General features: G+C 32.8%; 1 protein-coding gene across 32 annotated transcripts; it reads left to right on the forward strand.

Moving 5' to 3' along the window:
* Positions 1-1,417: 1,417 nt before the first annotated feature.
* Positions 1,418-11,337, forward strand: LOC147392710 (uncharacterized). 32 transcript variants are annotated; one of them, XM_086455774.1, is made up of 13 exons: positions 1,418-1,745; positions 5,912-5,982; positions 6,122-6,320; positions 6,435-6,548; positions 8,128-8,213; positions 8,301-8,352; positions 8,483-8,547; positions 9,180-9,541; positions 10,351-10,506; positions 10,580-10,657; positions 10,743-10,766; positions 10,845-10,883; positions 11,104-11,337. In XM_086455774.1, the coding sequence occupies exons 9-13, from the start codon at positions 10,381-10,383 to the stop codon at positions 11,152-11,154; spliced, it is 318 nt and encodes a 105-aa protein (XP_086311900.1). In that variant the 5' UTR covers positions 1,418-1,745; positions 5,912-5,982; positions 6,122-6,320; positions 6,435-6,548; positions 8,128-8,213; positions 8,301-8,352; positions 8,483-8,547; positions 9,180-9,541; positions 10,351-10,380; the 3' UTR covers positions 11,155-11,337. The 32 variants fall into 32 exon arrangements, 11 of the variants coding, with proteins under 11 accessions (XP_086311900.1, XP_086311901.1, XP_086311896.1 ...); XM_086455775.1 differs by having other exon boundaries at positions 5,919-5,982; XR_015182079.1 differs by adding an exon at positions 3,004-5,338 and having other exon boundaries at positions 1,424-1,745; positions 5,438-6,320.
* Positions 11,338-15,453: the final 4,116 nt, after the last annotated feature.

Here is a 15,453-nt window from a genome sequence, read left to right on the forward strand (position 1 = left end):
CCCTAAGTCTCACAAAAAAAAAATCACATACTATATTCATCTCTCATCATCTCTTCTTTACTTCTACAATCATACAAGAATTGAATTTTCTAAAATCATTAAGGATTCAAGAAGACTCAAAGAAAAAGAAGAAAAGAAGATTGAAGATACAAGGTGGGTTCAAAGTACAACCCCCCATCTCTCTCTCTCTATCCTCTCCTCCTCCCTCTTCTAATATCCCCTTCTTCTTTTTCATTTTATTTTAAATGAATAGTCCTTAAGGCTAAAGGTCTATGTGGGCCATTTCCATCAATGAAATGACCCTATGATCAAACCAAAAAAAGAAATCCCTATCTAGGGTACAAATGCACCCACGTGGCACTTTTTATTATTATTTATTTTAAATCAAAATGATCGAGTTGCGTAGAGGTTACCGTCACTTGACGGGAAGAAAATGGTGCTTAACACCTTCCCTTTTCTCCAACCGAACCGCTTACCCGATCCCTAGGTTTGATTAGTTATTTATCCCTCGTGAGTCACTATATGCCAAAAATATCATTTTTTTAGAAAATGTGCATCGGGTGACCATTTACACCCACTTACAACATGAATGGTGGCGACTCCAATTCATTGTAGATGTAACCGTTGTAATGACGAAAACCACGTATCTACAATGCCCTTGCATTTTATCCATTGGATGAGTCAAGATCTAACGGTCAACATCATTTTTTATAGTTCTAATGCATGAACCACGTCCTTTGCATAAAGTTTATCTTATTTACAAATAAGATCTCTAAAATTATAAAAACCACCCTCCCCAAAATAGATTTTTATTTTTTGTTTTTATAAAATAAAAAGGGACCTAATAGTTGCACACTACTCGTTACCAATTGCATGCCATCACTTAAAAGATTATCCCTTACGCTCCATTTGAATGATTACACTCCAAAAATAAATAAATAAATGTTGCACTCCTTTTAAAAGAAAAAATCTCTTCCTCAATTATGTCTAAAGAAATTATTTTTAGTTCATTAATTTTTGCAAGAAATATTTTTTTTTGTTTTCAGAATCATAATTACAAAGTTATATTCTCTTGAAATAAACAAGTTCAAAATAAAGATTAGAAAATTAGTGCCTTAATTAAATTGAAACTAAAGATTTCAAACAAAATCAATCATAAAACATGATCAAAATAGAACACGAGCAAAGAATACAAAATTACAATAAAATAAAGTTTGAATCCTAAAAGATTTGGCATTAGAGTGCAATTACTTGATAAAAATAGAGGTTATAAAAATAAAAATAAAGGATTTTTTAAGTTGGTGTGTAACTAGTCGGACCCAATAAAATTGGTGTGGGTGGGGGGAATTTGCATTGGAATTGGTGTGGCATTAGTAAAAGTTGATGTGTCAAGTAGAAGCTCTCTGAACTCTCTTGATTGTACTCTTCTCTCTGTGAATCAAACACACGAAACCCTAATTCTTCTGTCGTACTTTCTCTCTCGACCGATTCTCTCTCTCAGTCCTCTTTAAACCCTAACCATTTTCCCTCTCTCAGTCGACCACAGGTGAACCCTAACCCTATCCCATATGCAAGTACGACCACAAAGATCTTCACTGAACCCAATTCACCATCAGAAGGCTCCATTGAAGCTTGAACGAACCAGCATTCCTCGCGAACAAAGAACCAAGCAACGTCGCGATCAACGAACCCTAACTACGTTAATTTGTACTTCACTCTCTCCTTATTGTGCTTGGTTAACGAAGGTAAGCTTTTCAAAGCCTTGTTGGATGTATTTAATGCCTCATGAGCTTTTTCGTTTTGGGTTCAGTCCCCAGTTCTAATTTCTGGTAGTTAAATTCCTAAAATTCTTCCATTTTCAGAACCAATATAGGCATAGAATTAAGGTTTTCTTTCAGATCCTTACTGGGTCTAGTACATAGTTTTCGAACAAATCTTTATCAAAGAAAAAATGAAAAAATAATAATAATTGACATTTATCATTGAAAATGAATTACACAGCAATCTACAGCATCTATGTAGGCATAATTTTAAAGATGTTAGATGGACAAAGTATTAGTCAAACTTATTACAGCACTGAAGTTATTTGTATCTAAACCTTATGTTCAGTTCTTATCAAGGTCTTAATAAAATAAGTGGCTGCATCTCACACCTAAAATTACACAAATTTACTACTCAATGTATCTCACATAACAAACCAACCTTGATGCTCCTGTGATTGCCACTACCAACACGATCATCAATGTGAAAGTGAAAATCAGTGCTAGAATTATTATAAAATAAAAAAACCCCAAGGCATATGATAATTGAGAATGAATCAATTTGTACTAGACACATTATATCAAGAGTGCGTAGAAACCACATCAAATTTGAAATGGTTTATATCAAATTACATGTCGTGTTGTATGATGTAGCCCTTCTCGAGACAACTCTTTCTCTACTAGCTGTACAATAAGGATCTTATTGTATTTGTCTTAGAACTCAGTTTGTGTTGTGTGATTAAGGTTATTTGTCTGTACATGCATTAGTTATATTTGTATCATCATGCATTGATTTTTACTTAGATCTCCAGTTCAATAATCATTGCGGATAATTGTGTGCCTCGTCACTTTTTTTGTAATAAGGAGTACTTGTTTGCTATTGATTCTTGAATTGTCCCATTTTTGAAAAGTTTGGGAATGCATAATCTATGTTACAATCAATGGTAGAAGTGACTATTTTCATTTCAGTAAAATTTCGGTTAATGTACCTTTGTTCTCTAGGTACATACTTAGATTGGATGGCACGTTTGCTATATTTTAAGTTGTGTACTAGGAGAACTACGAGGAAATGCTACTGAAATTTTTCGAAAAATGAAAATAAACTCTTCATTATTGATTGTAACAGAGATTATGCATTCCTAAATAGGATAGGACCCTACCTGTTAGAGAAGAGTTGTTGATAGAAAGCATTATGCAATTATTTTTGTTGTTTGTAATCATGTAAATCTTTGTGTCTTATCAGTTTTAACAGTCCATCATGGATATGATTGATGTTGAAAAACCTGGGAAAGTGCCCATCGATGACATTGTGGGATCTTTGACAATGGAAGTAGATAGTGGTGAGCATATTGAATGTCAGAGTTCCAACAAAGATATTGAAAATTTAAAAGCACCGTATGTAGGGATGTTTTTTGACTCAAGTGAGGAAGCTAAAAATTATTATGAACATTACGGACGTCAACAAGGATTTTTTATTCGTATTCGAGACACTACTAAGGCACGACGGGGTTCAAATGAGGTGACCGGAATGACATTTGTTTGCTCACATGAAGGTAAATTCACATCGAAGACAGTAGAAGATGAGGTAATAGTTGGGAACAAAATCGTGAAGAAGGCAAGTAGAAATTATTGTACTATTAAATGTGGATGTAAGGCATACATGCGAATTTTAAACGACAAATATACTACCCAATGGAAAGTGTCCGTTTTTAACGACGTCCATAATCATAAGGTAGTTACATCGGCGCGGAGAATGATGATGAGGTCAAATCGAAACATGCCAAAAGTAGCTAAAGATTTAATTGAAACATTCCAAAGAAAAAATATGCCAATTGGCAAGGTTTCAGCAGTCCTTTGTAGGGATATGATCGATTTTGATAATAGAGATTGTTATAACCATTTGAGGAATGTTAAACACAAACAGTTGGAAAGGGGAGATGCACATTTAATGCTTAGCTACTTCCAACGGGAACAAGTCGAAAATCCACAATTTTTTTATGCGATACAATATGATGAAGATTTGAAGGCAACAAATTTTTTTTGGGTTAATGCTAGGTCTCGAATGGCATATCAATGTTTTGGGGATGTAGTGACCTTTGACACAACTTACCGGACAAACAAGTATGATATGCCAGTCACCCCATTTATTGGAGTAAACCACCACATGCAGCCTATACAATTTGGGGGTGCACTTCTACAAGATGAGACCGAGGCGACTTTCGTATGGTTGTTTGATACTTGGTTACAAGCAATGGGAGGACAACATCCAAAATTAATAATCACCGATCAGGATTTTGCAATGAGGAATGCGATTGTCAAAGTTTTTCCGAATACCCGCCATTGTCTTTGTATATGGCACATCGAGAAGAAGTTTGTCGAGAAATTGTCCCATGTGTACTTTAAGAATCATAAATTTAAAAGTAAAATGCAAAAGTGTATTTGGTCGACATACACTGAGGAGGATTTCGAAAAGCAGTGGAAAATCGTGATCGAGGAAAATGGTTTGGAACAAAATGAATGGCTTCAACAATTGTATGAATTACGAGAGTCGTGGGTGCCTGTTTATAACCGTAACACTTTTTTTGCCGGTATGCATACCACCAACCACAGTGAAAGCATTAATTCATTTTTTGATGGATTTGTTACTTCGACAACAAATCTTAAAGAATTTGTTGTTAAACATGAGCAAGCTTTGAAGAAGAATGCAGATGATGAGAGCAAAGAAGATTTTCATTCAGAGTACACATATCAATGTGTGAAAGATAACGAATTACTTCTGAAACACGCAGTTGATGTGTACACCAAAAATGTTTTTGAGAAATTCAAAGAGGAATCGGTGAAAGTGTTGGACTTTAGAATTGAAGAAGAACGACGAATTGATGATGGATATCAAATGTATCGAGTAAAAGTTAAGTTTGGTGTGCCCGAAGAGTTCGTGGTGAAATTTAATTTGGAAACATACGAGGGTACATGTGAATGCAAGAAATTTGAATTTCTTGGAATACTTTGTCGACATTTTCTTAAAGTTTTTCTCCGTCATGACATTGATAGTATACCATCTCATTTTATTCTTGGAAGATGGAGGAAGAAAGCCAATCGTGATTTTGGAGTCATGAATTCACATAGAATGGGGGATGAGAAAGATAAGTCTGAAGCAATGAGACTTAGTTATCTGTGTCAATACAGTACTAAACTAGCTTGTATTGCAGCATCTTCAATCGACGGATTCACAATGTTACGGGATAACTACGATGAAATGTTTAAAAGACTTTGCGAAATTGTACCTCATGGGATCCATTCGGTTGATGCATCTGAAAATACGAATGGGAAATGCAGTAATAATTAATCTCAGTTGTCTCAATTGTTACTTTCGGATCAAAATATCTTGCAAATGAAGAGTATGAAGAATGATGAAAAGGGAAAAGAAAAGGTTCAAAATCCTGATAGTTTGAAGAGCGGTATTGTGTTAACCCAACAAAAGAAACAAAGAAATTGTGCATTATGTCAAAAACTCGACCATGCAAAATGGATTTGTCCTGAAAATCCTAATAGAAAGAGGATTGGATATACTATCCAAGGTAAGTAAATTTATGTTCATAAGATAAATTCTTTTCTTAAAGTATTTGCATCTTATGAAATATGACACAAGGGTTTTTTTCCTTTTGTTTTTCTTTCAGTGAAGGAAGAAGTACAAGATTTAGACTAGGATACAAATAGCAGTCATGATGCATTACCTTCTTAGGCATGTTCTTATATCTTCCTATCTATTTATTGTTTCCTCAATTACTTCCAACTCTTACAATTCTCTACTTTGTGACAGTGAGACATAATTCATTTGTAGGGCGGAGTGGACTTTGGTTCAATTTTCAGATCTTGGTCTACAGCTATTGTTGATGACGAATCTAAAGATGACAAGTTCAAAAAGAAGTTTCTTGGTTTTGGGATTGTAATATTTGAATACAATTGTTCCTGTTAAAACTAGTTGATGTGTTAAACCTTGTAGTTTAAATTTGTTTCTATTAGATATACGATGTTTCCTTGTTTTCAGTTTTATTGCATCTCTTCTGTATTTGAATTCTTTTTTTTTTTTTTCCCCTTTATTTGGATCAACGTTTTTTTTTTTTTTCTGTTGTTGCATCTTTTCTTCAAAGATTTCAGTTACAATCCTTTTTGAAAGCACTGCTCAAGTAATATTAGGAACAAGGACTGGCCCAGATCACTGGTATGATTGTGGACGTTCCACACATAATTCATTTTCTGAAGACCCATCTGTTAACGTGGCAGCTGTGCCTTTAGTATGTGGAAAAGAAATTCTGACACATGTTTCCCCACAAACTATATCACATGATGAAATTCTTAAGGTTGCTTCATCATCATCAAGTTGGAGTCTCCACAATGGAACTGTCCCTAAGGATGCAATCATGAAGAAAAACAGCCACAAGTAATTTGGAAGCAAAACCACCGACGTGGTCAGGTAAAAAGGTAGATTCAAGGGGTAAACCACTGAGTTGGGGGAAAGTTATTTCTGACAAGGTTGTAACTGGAGAGTCAAGGAAAAAGGTACCATCTGCAGTGGTTTATCTATTATTCTTTCACAGTTCTACTGATTATAGTACTTAAATGTCTTCTAGCCAATGAGTTTTACATGTTCTTGCTGTTGTTATTATTTTACAGAAAATGGTTTCCTCACCAAAGTCTGCTGCAAAATCAATAAATGTAGATAAAAGTCATGTTTATGAAATCCCCAAGACACAATCCAAGAAGCAGCATACTTTAGAGATCGAAGAGGTGTGAATTCTGAGTTACTTTGTAATATAAATCGATTTTCTGCTAGTCATTCTTCTGATTGTGATCGTCTTGTTTTGATCATAAATTTTTTGGGTATTTTAGAAACACCCCCTGTTAAATTGGTGATACTAGGTTTACTCCCTTACAAAATGCAAGATTAGGTTTACCCCCCTTGACTGTAAGTCAACATTACCTATTCTTGATGATTTAATATTGAAATTTTGATTTTTCCAAAATTTGATTTAGTAATTTAAGTATGTGAAGAGCATTTTGAAAAGAAAAAAAAAAATCAAAATTTCACCATTAAATCATCAAGAAAATGCAACATTGACTGACGGCAAGGGGGGTAAACCTAATCTTGCATTTTGCAAGGGGTAAACTTAATGTCGCCAATTTAATAGGGGGTGTTTCTAAAATAACATAAATTTTTTGACTTTTTAAATTTTCACTGCATTGCATATATGGTTATTTCCTGGTTTAGGTAGTTTGTGACATTGAGTGCACTTTAACTTATCCTATTGATTACATTTTCTTTTATCCTTTACCCAAGGTACTTTTTTTTAGTGGAGGGTAATCTTTTTTTCCATTTTACTTACTAACATACAAGTCCTTTGGAATGTTTTGTGTCTTTACAAAGTCGAGAGGAATTCTTCTTTACCCTCTGTTTTCTTCCTTCCATTTGTTATTTTAAGCTTTAGTTAGGTGCCATTTGTTGCAACAAGTTTGATTTGGGGATAGAGTCTTGTGGTGGCACATAATTTTAAAACTAATGATAGACAAACATAATTATTACCTTCACATGAATCATGGGACTTCTAAGGTTTGGATTTAGGGTAAATTTGTACATGACAGATTATGGTTGATATCTACATAGTATGAGTAATTTTAATTGGGGTTTGAAGTCTCAAACAGATAGAATCAAGCTTCAAACAAGTTGTTGGTTCAGTTTCATACATCTGGATTTAATGGATTCAATTAGGATGTTTAGGCCTGCAATATGACTGAATAAAGGATTGACTTGAGATACTGTATTGATAGCTTCGTGGAACAATTTTTAGGATAAAAGGGGATGGTTGAATGTTCAGAGATGGCTGGAATTGGCACGAACCAGAAACTAAAGAAACAAAGATGAAAATGACAATTAAGCTCAAGAATGTCATCTGGGTTTGAATGATCCTTGGCTAGACTCTCTCTCTCTCTCTCTCTAAAATTGAAGTACATGGGTAGTTAGAATTACTATGTCCAGATTTCTGATTGCTGCTTTAATGTTCTGATCCTATCAAAACTCAGGTTGGACATAAAATGCTACTTATAAAAAGGGACAGAAAATAGAAACTCTAATAGACTTTCTAGAACTTGGACTTTCTACAAATATTTTCCAAATAAAAGTTCTAGAAAGCAACTAATAGAAACTCTTCCCAAAACACTAATCCCAAAATTTCATGATCTTGGTCTTTGGAAAGATAATGTAGTAAGCTTTATTCTGGTACTTAATTAAAGCAATTGGATATTTTGTTGCACAAGAAAATATTTTCTGCAGCAAATAAATTTTTTTGATCAAATTCTCTTCCCATGTCAGATTTCTGAAACACCATATTCTGTTAAAGATTTTGGCAAGAACCTTGTTGGTTCCAAGATAAAAATTTGGTGGCCAATAGATCAGATGTAAGTACTAAACCTGTATTCTTGCATATGAGAATTTGATTCTTACACTTGGTAGTAATGGGTGCTGATACTTATGGTGCTCTGCAGGTTTTATGAAGGCATTGTTGATTCTTTTGATCCTGTTAAAATGAAACATAAGGTTAATTTTTTCTCTCATGGTTTCTATGCACCAAATGTTTGTTTTGCTCTGTTTGTTCGTATTTTTGCCCCTTGTTATATTTAGTTATATGTCTTTGTATGTTTTCTGATGATTGTTTCTTATATGCCAGATTTTATACGCTGATGGTGATGTAGAGAACGATGGGAGCTCGTGGGGGAGACAGTGACCAATGGGGTGGGTAAATGTGCTTGGTTTGTATTATATTTTTGTTTCTGTGGCTGATATGCTGCCTTTGTTTTCAAGTTACACTTGATTTTATTACAGGGCTAAGGCTGAAATTATGTAATCTAACCATATATATATATATATATATATATATATATTCGTCAGGTTCACGAGCCAATAAGATAGCCAAAGTGGTTGGTCTTACATGGCTAGAAGTTTTGGAATAGCTGATTTTTTGTGAGGATGATCTCTATGGTGAAGAGATCATCCTCACAAAAAATCAGCCCATTCTGAAACTTTTAACCCCAGTTTACAACTTGAAGAATCGTGGACCGTAAATTTCTAGCGTTAATTTGTTAACCACTTTTGAAGGGGCTAGAAGTTTCGGAATGGGCAGTTTTTTTGTGAGGATGATCTCCTCTCCATAGAGCCCATACCGAAACTTTAAGCCATATAGGACAAAACTTTGGCTCCATAAGGTTTGACTGCCGAACGCTACCCTATACATATATGGGGAGTGCTCGAGGGCCATATAAAAAAAACCAAACATTGTGCCAAATATTTTTCAATATATAGGTTAGAAGTTAGGACTTTGGATTGCTTGAATAGACTTTATTGTGCATTCCTTAATTATTGATTAGGTCGTTGAAGCGCTAAAGCCAGAACAAGTGTATCACAGAAAAATTAATCCTGGTGTGGAAAAATCACCAAAGTTAGTTACAAGCAATGGTAGTGCTCAGACTCAGAATAATGACTCTTTGGTAGATTTAGATTCTCAAAAAGCAATCCGGGGCACCATGCATACATGAGAAAAAGCGGCTGCTAGAAAGCTGATAATTCACTCTCTGAGGATCGACATTGCAGTGAGGCAGCTGTACCTTCAGTACATGGAAAAGAAAGTCTTGCACAGGTTTCCGTATAAACTATATTACATGATGAAGCTCTGAATATTACTTCACAATGTGGGAGCCTTCCTTTTCGTTCTCGGATCGACCCATTCCAGGTTGGTTTGGATCTTTTCTCTCCTTTTGAGGGTGTTCAGATAAGTCAGAATATTTGGTTTGATCTCTCCCTACGAGTCTTGGGAGACCCTTGGTTACACCTTCTCAAATTCAAAGAGGAGGCCTTGGAGCTTTACACCTCTTGCAATTTGTTGGGCAATTTGAAAGGAGGGGAGTACCCTTGTTTTTTAGTGCAAAGAGCGTAGTGTCTAATATGTTATATGCTCAATTATGGGATTCGGAAATATTGATATGGGCAATTTGAAGGTTATATTTTATTGGATTTTGGTGTGATGCCACAACTCTTCCTGTGATTCCAAGTCCATGGTGCAATCTCAAATACCATCCTCATTCTTTTCTTTTTCATCCTTCCCTCGTTATTTTTCTATTTTTCCTTCAACCCTAGACCTAGCCGAACCATCCACACAATCCTAATAACATGTGGAAATGTAACCTAAACCTAGTTTATGTTTCAACCGAATGTCTCCAGCCACTTAATTCATGCGGAAACTGTTTTAGAACCCCTTCAACCCAATTGAAACCCATCTAACCTAATTACCCCAATCAAAACCCCATCTAAACCATCCCCACACCAGCCAAACCACCCTATATCCATATGACCCTCAGTACCTCCCACCCCCTATATCCTATCCAAACTCTCACCATAACACTATACGCCCATCAAAACCTTAACCTCATCCTACTGTACCACTCCAGCCCCTATATCCTAACCATATGACCTCTATGTTATGTTTATGTTTTTTTCATTGGGGATTTAGCTCGAGTCCTTTTTGTGTGTGTGTGTGTGTAGATTCTGAGGTCTGAGGTAGAATCCTACAACATGTATCTTGGGGATATCATAAATTGGAGTGTCAATGTCTGCAGGAGAGATGGAACTGCCAATAACGTGATGATCCCGAGGGCCCCGGATATGCCTGAGATGTTCTTCCCTCCCGGGGTGGACCACGTGTGTGCTCCAATCATTTTAAATTTCTAGCATTCTTTGGGAATACTTCTCTGACAATTTTCTTACTCTCCAGGTACCAATTGGCGACTATTGGGATTTGGCGGAGCTTATGTTCTCTCTCAAGAGAACGTATCAGAGAGAACATTTTAGAGTAAGAAATCGAGTAATTATTTCATGCATTTTTTTGAATTTTGACAAATGTTGGACAATTTGAACATTTTTCTGCTGTCTTACAGCGACTTGGGGACCAAGAGGAATGGGTAAGAGTTCTTCAACCCTGTTTCCCTTTCTTTTAATTGGTGCAGTATTTTCCTTTACTCACAATTATGTCTGTGTAGTTTGCTAAGAGAGCCCGGATGCAGAGCAAGTTGGATGAGGTGAGAGCTCAGATCCCACCATAGCTATAGACTTAGCCCCCACAACTTTTTTTTTTTGCTTTATACATATATATATATATATATATATATATGGGACCATTCAAGGGCCAACATTTTTGCCAACGTGTTTCGTCCTATACGAATTAGAAGATAGGGAATGGTCCTATTTATATATAAGATAGATTAGTAAGAGATGGATGTTTGAATATTGTATTTGAAGGATGTTGTGGCTGCAGGTCAGATGATGTATGATTTTTCTGGTATCGAGTGACAAACTTTTTTGTTTTGGTATTATATAGTGTAGTCGACTTGTTCATGAAAAAATAGTCTTTGGGATAACCAAGGTCTGCTCAAGGAGAAAAAGCCTGGGAATTGACTTGAGTTGTTGGCTTGGTGGACCATGTGTTTCTTGTAACAAGTTTGGTCAAGCTTTTAATGTAGTGGATTTACTCCATTTTTGTTATCTTAACTTTTTCCTAGACGGCCCATTTCTTGTCACAAGTTTGGTCAAAATTTTAACCTAGTGGGTTTACACTAATTTTTTTTTTTTTTTTTTTTAACATTTGTTATCATAACTTTTGCTTAGACCGTCTTTTCAGATTTTAATTAATTAGACTTATAGTCACAAAGACGGAATATTTGTTTAAAATGATGAGATTTTTCTCGAATGTGAAAAATGATGGATGTAAAAAATGAAAAATATATATTAAAAAAATGAGATATATTATAAATTAGATATTTATTGTAAGTTCTTAATATATTTTTGAAGAAAAAGAGTATTATCGAAGGTCTATGCACAATAATATGGGATCATGTGTATTATGTTGTTAAGAAATTAGATTCTATTGACACCAATTTTTTACTTAAAACACTAATTCTTATGAAATTAAACGGTTATCTATATTTGGTTTGGTGATAATAAGGATAAATAGGTGTGTCAATAACAGCTTTACACATTAAACAACATTAATATTATTATTATCAAAAAAATATTTAAAACGTAAAAAGACACATTTAGAGTATAAAAATGTGTGTAAAAATTCAATTTTTACTATGTTTTGATCAGTAGAGGTATAAGACATGTTTTAATAGAACATAAGTGCTACATTGGTGAAAATGTATAGAAACAAATTAACAAGTGTAAACAAGTTTAAATTTAAACTAACGGCGTTGGCAAATCATTTGACAAGCAATTGATTTATCAAGCAAATACTTTTCTACTGTTTGAGCAAAGCATGGAAAATTTCGTGGAAAATTTTCTTTGTTGTTAGAGCTGCATAGAAAAATAAACAAATAATATATAAATTTTTTAATTTGACTTTTGTAATAATTATATAAAAAATCACACTTTTGAAAAAAAAAATTGAATTATTACACTCTAATTTCTTAAATTATTTATCACACTCCAATTAAAGATAAAAACACACTTCAAAAACTACAAAAGTTTGGCACAAATAATAATCTCAACATTATAACACTCGTTCAAATAATTTTAGTAGTTGCTTACAATTACGATTAAGCTCATATAAAATCCTAAACCAAAAAAATAGATAATAATCTTGCAAAAAACTGAGAAATTTTCAATTGACACAATAACTTTTATTCATGATTTTTTTCTGTGTTGTAAGCAATAAAAGTTGGGGTTCCAATAGTAGCTCTCTATTTTTATTTACAAAACAAATATTTAAATAATTTAAATTTAATTATTTAATCATAAATTAGAAGAAAAAAAGATTGACTAAGCTAATTTTTTGAAAAAATGATAAAAAAAATTAATTAATTTTTAACAATTTAAATATTTATTTTACAAATAAAATTATGGTCATGTTTTTTTTTAATCACTAAATTTGAATATTTATTTTACAAATAGAACATAATTTTTAGCAATTTAAAATAATTCATTATTTTAAAATTTTAATGCTACGTGTGATGGTAAATCATTTTCATAGGGGGAGGGGTTAGAAAATGATTTGCCACTAATGAAGAAAAATCACGTGTAAGCAAATCATTTTTCCCATTTTTTTAAATTTTTGATGCACCAAATACTTGATAATAGCAATTTTCTACAGAATTGCAATTTTCGCATGATTTTCCGTGCAATTGAAAGTACCTTAAGATTAAAGGAGAATATTTTCTTGAGCAACATTATATAACTTTAGTTGAAATAACATCATTATATTGCCATGTGTAGGATTAATGTGGCTTATATAATTTATAATATGGAAGATAACACTTTCTGGTTATAGGTAAGCAAGACGTGATCTCACAACCTCAAAGGTTCTTTGCAATGTGGCAAATCAATTGAGCTATGAGTTAAATACACTTTTATATCATGTAATAGTTTTCTTTTAAATTAAAATGTCACTAGGGAAAATCATAAAGTAGCAAAATGAACCATTGGACAATACAATTCAATAATTATGTAAAAAAAAGAAGAAAAAAATGTTATTAAGAAGGGGAGCTTTGGAGTGTTTCTCTTGAAAACTATATATATATATATAAATAAATATGTTCGATCATAATAAAAGATTTCAATTTCAATTAATTGTATTTATATTTTATTTTAAATGATATGATCATTTGATGCAAGGATAATCATATTTACAAAATATTTAGGGTAAGTTCCAATTAATTTATGTGATATGAATTTTTTTTTTCAAATTAAAAAAAAAAAAATTACTTAGGCTATGTTTGGATTGAGAGACATGGAAAAAAGGAAAGAGAGGAGAAACTCAATTTCTCTCCACCTTGTCTGAATTGACAGGAGAAAACTTAGGACAATTCTGAAATATTTAAATATCTTAAAAAGAAATATAGGGGTAGGGTTGGAATTATAAAATATTTTAAAGGGGTTTCTTTATTTTTCTCTCATTTTCTCTCCACTTAACAATTCAACAAGAGAAATTGAGAGAAACTCATTTATTTTCTCTTATCTTCTCTCCATTTCTCTCAATCCAAACATAGCATTAATGATCACAATCGTCATATCTAATATGATATTTCCTTTCTCTTGACAACTTCATTTTGAACTATTTTTCTTACATGAGCAAACATCAGATAACGGGTTTGATTACTAGTTCGACATGCATATTATGTGAGCCTCATTAGTTGGTTTGAATAAACAAGAATGAGTTCAATTTATGTTTTATTAATATAATTATGTTGTACTAAACATGATGCTACCAAAAGGTCTTGTTATTCTTTATTCTTGCATTTTAGAAAAAATGTATTTTTGGGCTAAGAAATCACTTAATGTATAGTTTTCATTCCACAATGTATTATATTAGTATCACATTAATGGAGTTTATGACCTAGTGTATGAAAGTAGCAATTGTATAAGGTATCTAAAATATAAAAAAAATTGTAAAATGGTGTTTTGTGGGTTATTTGTTGAATAAAATTAGGTCTTACTTTCCTATAAAACTTAAACAATGTATGATATACATATATGTTTAATTAAAGAAGCACGAATGTTTTCTATCTTATGTTCTCATATGTTATGCATTTCTTTTACTAATTATTGTAGGGGATAGAATTTTATCTTAAAATCTAGTTGTCCATTTAATCTTCAATATCTGTATTGTTGAACCATCAATCCCACCTACTGTTAAATGATAAAGCAATTTACAATATGATGCTGGACAATCGAGCTATCTAATTTCATTGAGTAGATATCAATGAACATTGTGTATCATTTTTAAAGTTAAGCTCATGTTTAAAATTAGGTTGGACAATGAATGTGGCGCCCCCAAATTTTAATATGAATCTTCCTGATTGCATGTCAAAACCCAAGGCACTAAAACAACACTCCTACAATGATAATGACATAAATAGAGAAGTATAATGATAAATAATAATATCGCAATGAAAAGTTTAATAAGTCTGGCATATAAAAAGTATAAATAACTACAAATGACTGAAATGTAAATTAGAACTCAAAGAAAAATTGTCAATAAACAAAGCTATCTCGAACTAACATCAAATCATACTCTAAAATAAACTCAAATAAAATTGAAAAATGAAATCCTAACATCTAACCGATAATAGGACTAGTAAAAGTAATTTCACTTCTCGTCCGAAAGTGGACTCTAATCATCAATGTGACTTACAAGTTGATACTCCTTTGTAATTTCATCTAACTACTTCTCAATGGAAAAATAATTTACAACTGAAATTGATAGGGTAAGTAACATAAGAGTTATTCAGTAGAAAAATATTATTCCAAACTAAAAGTTTCCTAATATAGGGAAAAACATTCTAATATGTTTGAAAACATATAAAAAATTTTCAATTAAAAGATAAGTAAAACAAGTAGAAACATATTGAAGTATAGTTAGAACAAATATAAATAATTTCAAGTAAAATTTTCAACATTAACAGATAAGCAAAATATGTAAATTTAAATAAAAATAATAGTAGTGTGTATGTTAAGAGTGTTGAGAGTCATGACTAAATACCTCCCAATCAGAATCTGAATATGTTCCAAACTTCACCGATGTGGAACCCCATCGTTAGGGTAATTATTTATCTAGCTCAGGTTGGTCGTTTACTATAACCATAAGGTATAGGT

Source organism: Akebia trifoliata, chromosome 10, assembly GCF_017979445.1.
Source record: "Akebia trifoliata isolate Shusen 1 chromosome 10, ASM1797944v1, whole genome shotgun sequence".
Classification (NCBI taxonomy): domain Eukaryota; kingdom Viridiplantae; phylum Streptophyta; class Magnoliopsida; order Ranunculales; family Lardizabalaceae; genus Akebia; species Akebia trifoliata.